Source organism: Episyrphus balteatus, chromosome 1 (assembly GCF_945859705.1).
Source record: "Episyrphus balteatus chromosome 1, idEpiBalt1.1, whole genome shotgun sequence".
Classification (NCBI taxonomy): domain Eukaryota; kingdom Metazoa; phylum Arthropoda; class Insecta; order Diptera; family Syrphidae; genus Episyrphus; species Episyrphus balteatus.
In genome coordinates this window covers 164,179,849-164,187,025 of record NC_079134.1, presented here as the reverse complement: position 1 = coordinate 164,187,025, position 7,177 = coordinate 164,179,849, and the positions used below count along the sequence as shown (strand labels likewise).

Below are 7,177 nucleotides of genomic sequence, written 5' to 3'. Positions count from 1 at the left end.
AGAAAAATTGAAGAACAAGTGCAGTTAATTAATTATATGAGCTCAGTATAGGCAAACCTAGTAGCAAAAAGAAGATTAAGACTAAAAAGGTTAAAATAGATGTTGTTTGTTTATTTTTTTTTTCTTCTTTTATTTTTATTAATGTAACTGGGACGTGAACGTTAAGTATAAATGTGATTCTCTTGAGGTATCATCATTATGTGTTAATTTTCGTAATAAAAAATTATTGTTACTAATGTTGCACGGTTGTTACTTAATTTTTTAAAACTACTAACCTACAAAAATTAAGTTTGATTACATTTTTCTGTGACTTCAACAATGAAACTTTAGTTATGGGATCGTTGAACTTTTTTTCCAACAACCATGTTCGAATTAGATTAGGTTGACGATACTTTCTCTCCGCAGTTAGGCATAAGATGACCAATTTTTTAAGTGGAATCATTATTATCCTTGGCTCCTTAGCCAATGCTGAATTGATTTTTAATAAAATGTATCGTAGAAACTTGTAATTTGAGATTTTCACATCAGGGGTGTGGTAACCGCCCATTTTCGCACAATTTTCATCAAATATTTTAGAACACTTTCGATTATCGTAGAATCTGGAAACTTGGTAAAATGGTAGAACTATGGTAGTTTATACAAGTTAAACAATTTAAAATTATAGAATTTTTGCCAGGGGGCGTGGTAACCGCCCATTTTCACTGAATTTTCATCAAATATTATAAAGTACTTGGGATAGAACTTTATATAGTTGAATTAGCAAAATAAACATTTTAAAAATAGACATTCTCTAATCAGAGGGTGTGGTCCCTACCCTTAGATATTCGAATACAACTGCCTTAAAAAATAAAGAAATATGGAAAGCTTGAGGGGTTGGGGTCGAAATTCTGTATGTTGCAAAATTCTGTATTCAAAATACTGTATGCCAAAATACTGTATGTCAAAATTCTGTATGTGCAAAATGCTATACGAACAAAATTCTGAAAGTCAAAATTCTGTATAGCAAAGTTCTGGTTGGTCATAATACTGTATTTCAAAATTCTGTACATCAAAATTCTGTAAAAATTCTGTAAAAAATATCGTTTTGATAATGAACATTATCAAAACGATATTTTTTACAGAATTTTTACAGAATTTTGAAATATAGATTAGATATATTTAAAAGAGGGTTTACTTTGAATTTCTAAGAGATCAACTACATATATAAAGAGGCAAGCTTCTAATGCTGATTAATCTAGGTACTTTATTAGGAATTACGGAAAAAAGAGAGAGAAAACAAAACTACACTTATTTAAAAAAAAACAATCTGCATTAAACCACGTTGCATACCTAAAACGGATGAAAAAAAAAATAAATTTATATTGATTTTGAGATTTTTTTTGTAAAATGTATTTTGTATTTTGATTTGTGTTCCTAGAATTGATTTACTTTTTTACTTTAATAATTTTGTTTGTATAAAATTACAACTTTACTGTCAATAATTATATTTAAAGCTAGTATTTAGTGTTTTTTTATCAAAGGAAATTTCTTTAAAAATACTGTATTGAAAATACAGTATTTTGCCGTACAGAATTTTACAAAACAGAATTTTGCAAGTCAGTATTTTGTTCATACAGTATTTTGACGTACAGAATTTTGTATTTACAGTATAATGACGTACAGAATTATGGTCTTACAGTATTTTGACCTCACAGAATTTTGTCGTACAGAATTTTCACAAGCAGAATTATGACCCGCTCCCAAGCTTGAGACTTTTTTAAGGAAAGCCTAGCGCCTATAATATAAATTTAAAATTTTACCGGAATACCTTGTAAAAAATAGTGAAATGACAACAAAAACATAAATGTTAAAAAAAGATCCCAGTTTTCGTTTATTAAAATTATTCTGACACAAAAAATACTGTTTGGTTTTAAATTTGAATCAATTAAATTTTGATTGTTTACTTGGCAATTTTTCAAATAAAATCGATAATTAAAAGAAAAATTTTCAAGTAAAGAACTTGCATTCGATTTTTTCTGCCCTGTTCGATTTCACTAGTCAAAAAGTTTTTTTTTTATAGAAATCAAAGTATATTTTTCTAATGGTTTTTTGTGCGCTGAGCTCGAATCTGAAGTCAGAAAAATTCTATCACATCACGTTTTTGACATATTACCATGCCAAAAATCAGAAAAATAGCATTTGCGACGTTCAAAATTCAATATCTCAAAAACTTTGCACGTTAGAGCTATTCTAGTGCTTGATTCAAATTAAAAAGGTCAATGACCATTAGAAAAGTATAATTTGGTTTCTATGTAAAATTATTTCTCGCCAATATTACTGTCATTTACGGAAAAATCAATCTTAAAAATCGTTTTTTTTGTTTTTTTTTTCAATTGTTCTCAATATTTTCTAAAACAAAAGTATAGTTTTTCCACACAATCTTTAAAAACGGTTTTAAGCTAAATAATTGCATTCCAAACTTTTCAAAAATCAAAAATTTTTTCGGTAACTTTTTTGATTGAAAAATAGGCAACTTTTTCAAATTAAATTCGTCAAAAATCCAAAAATTAACTTTTTGCTCAAAAAACATTTTTAGTAGATAGAAAACATAACAAAGTAATTTTTAACCAAGTTTTGTTAAAATCCAACTATTTTTGTAAAAGATAAAAAAAAAAAATAAAAAAATCGTATTTTTGCATTTTTTTCAATATTTTTGAGGTTATAGAAAAAAATTGTTTGAGTAAAAGTTGTAGACATTTATATACTACCTACAACTTTTGCATTTGACTTTTTTCGATAGCACGTCTAATTTTGACAGAAATCGTAAAAAACCATGATTTTTGACACCCACCCCACTTTTTCGCCCACCCACCCCCTTTCCCCCCATTTTTTTGTGGGCAATTTATTTTTCCCTTTTCATTTTTCCACCACCCTTATGCTGCTAATAATTTGTTCAACTTTTGCCTTCTGAAAACCGGATTGGCACTGGTCTATTACTACTTTATTTTTAACACAAATTTTCAGTTATGTTGAGGTAAGTCGTTTACAAGACATTAGAATTAAAAAATTGATTCTAAAGCAGGAAGGTAATAACGGTCCAAAAAATATTTTTTGTATTTTGAAAGTAGTAGAGTTAAAAATAATGGAAATCATTAAAGCCACGAAAAATGACTTATTTCATTTTGGTCATATGGCAAGTATACAGGGTGTCCCAAAAGTAATGGATCAAACGAAATATGCTGATAGGCCAACTTTAGGGCTCTCAGAATTTGGTAACTTGTTCATCCCAAATCCTTACGGTTTTCGATTTAATGCAGTTTTTGTGAAATTTCGAAAAACCCCGACTTTGCACTTTGAACTGTTAATTAATTTGCAGCAAAATTCCATATGAAATAAAAAATATTTTGATAAATTAATTATTTCTTATTATTAGGCAATGTTTTAGTGAAAAAATTGTGAAAAACAAAAATCAATTATGAGCGGAGGAGGCAAAATACTGTTGCAAAGTCGGGATTTTTCGAAATTTCACAAAAACTGCATTAAATCGAAAACCGTAAGGATTTGGGATGAACAAGTTACCAAATTCTGAGAGCCCTAAAGTTGGCCTATCAGCATATTTCGTTTGATCCATTACTTTTGGGACACCTTGTATACTGTTAATTTTGGTCCTAAACATAGATTCAATTTCCCCTTTGAAGGAATTTTATATAAAATAAAAAAGCGCCGTCTTTTCTTCAAGTATTTTTCTACAATTAATAGATACTTGCCTATTCTGCCGTACTAAGCGAAAAAGTGCCCTTTTTGACCAAAATTTAGATAAAGGCATATTTGACATCCTGAAAAAATTCCTCATTTGTATGTTAATTAAAAACAGCACATTTTCAATTCCAAGTGGCTCAAAATAGTCAATGAAGATGAGCACAACGGTATTACTCCGCTGTATTCCTCAATAGAAAAATGCATTTATTACTAACTTTAAAAATAAAAAAAAAAAAAATAAAAAATTTGATACGCATTTGCGAAGCTTGAACAATATATAAATTATTGTGTAAAATAAAAATTATAATTTTCCTACTACAAGTTGCTTAAAATCATTTTTGAAATTCAGCACATTTACAATTCTCAACCTTTTCCCTTGTCAGTAAAATGCATTTATCTAAAAACTACAAAAATGGATATGCGCCCTTTTTGCTTAGCACGGCAGTATTGGTGAGTTTTTAAAAGAAACCCGCAGAACATCGTTGTGAGGGATTTCATTGTCAACCCGAGGACTGGTGATGTATAACTCATCACATATCTTGATTTAGTTCCGGCACAAAAATATAATTTTTTTTTTCAGTCATAACTTTCCTAACTTCCCGTCTTTTCTTTTTTCTTTTAACCAAAGACTTTTTATTTGAACTGAATAGAAGAATAATTTTTTTTATTTCACAGAAATCGTAAAACTAATTTTAATTCTAAAGGACACTAACCACTAAAAACTAATTATTTCGCACCATTTTTCAACTTATTCGGTATAAGCTTCAGTATTTGAATAATCTGCTTCTTCTTCAACTGGTGGAACAAGATCTTGAGCAAGCTCTTGAACATGTTCTAGTTTTGGTAAATCCTTAGCTGCCAAAGCATTATCAGAAATTTCTTTTGGAATAATTGAACTAATAGGAACAAATCCATTTTCATCAGCGGTATAAGTTACCAAAACTTCTTGTCCATCAGCATCAATATATTTGTATGATCCAGTAATTTTGATTTTTTCATCTTCAGTTCCAGGGTTGACAATTTCAGCATTTTCTTCGCGACCACTACCATCACTGGATTCATAGACAAAATTGTATGAACCATCAGCATCTTGATTTGATTCTGATTTAATAATGGAAATAACTTCAGGTATCACAGTGGACTCTTCATCATTTTCAATTCGGAGTGGAATGGCAGCAACAAAGCCAATGACGAAAAGAATTTTCACCTATTCAAAAAATTTAACAGTTTTATTGAGTGATGACTAATTTTTCAATTTTAAATTAAAAAAAAACACAAAACTTACAAATTTCAACATGATAGAGATTAATATATTTTTTTCAAACTTATCCAACGATAGATTAACAAAGAACTACTAAAAGATTCAAGAATGTAAGAAGCTTATATAGATATTGCCTAAAAATTAGCATATTTTGGGAGACACATTTTTTACGATGAATAAATTGTTGTATATTTAGAATTTTAACTATTTTTCTAAATTCTCTGGTTTTGATAAGAATATGAAATAAAAAAATATACAACTTGTTTGTTAAGTTAAACAATTTTCCATGGATGGCTGTTTGACAACTTGAACTAAGCTGGATGATTTTTTGGTTAACAGTTTATAGAACTAATTAGAAGTTTGATAGTTTTGTTCGATCTCAAACAAAGAAGTGTTAATATATTGCAAAATGTGACTGGTAAACATGTTCCTTTAATAATTCATAACAATGTTTGCGAAAAATTACTTCCCTAAAGTGTGACTTGAATATTTTATAACAAAAAAGTCAACAAGACAAAAAATTGTGAAACTATTTATTGATAAATTTAATGGTTTTGTTGTAAAATTAGGTAAAGAACAATGACCTTAAATTTAAAAATAAAGAACAATTCGATCGGATTTTAGCTCTTTCTCTGTGACACTCTTACGTTTAAAATTACTCACCTTGAATTTAATATATCTACATAAATGTGTTACGGGTGTGACCTTACAAAACATATGTTTGCAAGCATCATAAAGCCTTACAAATTTATGTCTGATTATAATCAAATGAAAAAATGTTCCGGGTGTGACTTTTGTTTGCAATGAAAATAGAGTTTAAATCAATCATATCATACCTTTTTTCTAAGGAATAGTTTGTGTGCCGATTCCAAATTTGTAGTTGTCACACTTTTGAAATACCTACTTGAACATAAAAAGTTCAAAAACGTGTTTTTGACCTATTGTTTTGACGTCATTACATCATCGTTCAATTTTTGTTTTTGGAAAACTACTTTTGCACTCACAAAAAACCATATTTTTTAGTGCAAATTTACCTATCCATTTTAATAAAAAATGTTTTTTTTTTTAAAGATATTGGAAACGGAAATTTTTGAAAATTCAAAATTGTTTAATCAGGTATTTCTTAAGTGAAATTCTTTGTATAATTTTTCTAGGTTAATAATAATGATAACTAATGGTTTTTTGAAAGCAAATTAAAAATTTGTGACTTCTGATTCGGATTAAAAAAAGCAACATATTACAGAAAATTATATATTTTGGATTAAACTTAAAAATATTATTTAAAAATTAGTTTTTTTTTAAAACTTTATAACTAAAATAGTGAAGAGTAAAGCTCAAAACAAGACATAATTGAAATCACATAACAAATTTATTGCTTCGTGTTTCTGTCTTTATTTCGAGCTTAAACAAAAATCAACGAAGCGATTTAGTTTATAATCGGTATTTATGAGTTTTAGGATATTCTCTTGAGGAGAAATTGAAATTGAAATTTCATTTTTATTTTGATCGGTTGAAAAAAGCTTGCATTTGCCTAAAACGGCTTAATGATTTTGATAGAAGTCTTTGAAACTTTATAAATAAAAAAAATATTTTTTGAATAGAGCCGTTTTTTTTTCTAGGACTTTCTGGTAAACGACTCAACCTATTTGTAAGAAAACGAACATAATATTCAAATTTTGAAAAATTAAAAATCTAAATTGAATATTTAATTTTGTTTATGTAAAATCAATTTTTTGGAATGGGTACCTAGTTGAATATTTTTGAAATTTTATCTTTGTGTGTCGAAAAATATTTTTTTTATGCCATACCAAATTATTTTTTTTTATTTTTTTGAAAAATGTTTAAACTTTTTTTTCGTTATAGTAGTGAACAAAAAAAAAACAGCTCCAACATTTAAAACAAATATTTGTTTTTAATATAAAAAACATTCGTTTGGAGTTCAAACCCTTTAGAAAAAGATGTTGTAATTTAAAAAAAGAAAACAATTTTAATGTATTCCACTCTGTTATTTATTTAATTCTAAACACTTGCCTACATGTAAAAACTGAAAGCAAAATATTAAAAAAAAAATTGAAACAAAATAGCTGAGTTAAGAACTTGATTTAAAATAAAAAAACGCATAGGTACATAATTACATATTGATTTTAACTCGCGATATCAAAGTATACTTAAAAATTA

The 7,177-nt window shown here is 27.5% G+C and overlaps 1 protein-coding gene across 1 annotated transcript; it reads right to left on the bottom strand.

Annotated features, from left to right (window-relative positions):
* Positions 1 to 4,375: 4,375 nt before the first annotated feature.
* LOC129907229 (flexible cuticle protein 12-like) lies at positions 4,376 to 5,139 on the bottom strand. Its single transcript, XM_055983329.1, has 2 exons — positions 5,024 to 5,139; positions 4,376 to 4,945 (listed from the first exon to the last, which is right to left on the bottom strand). Exons 1-2 carry the CDS (start codon positions 5,033 to 5,035, stop codon positions 4,487 to 4,489), a joined length of 471 nt encoding a protein of 156 aa, XP_055839304.1. The 5' UTR covers positions 5,036 to 5,139; the 3' UTR covers positions 4,376 to 4,486.
* Between the last annotated feature and the right edge of the window lie 2,038 nt (positions 5,140 to 7,177).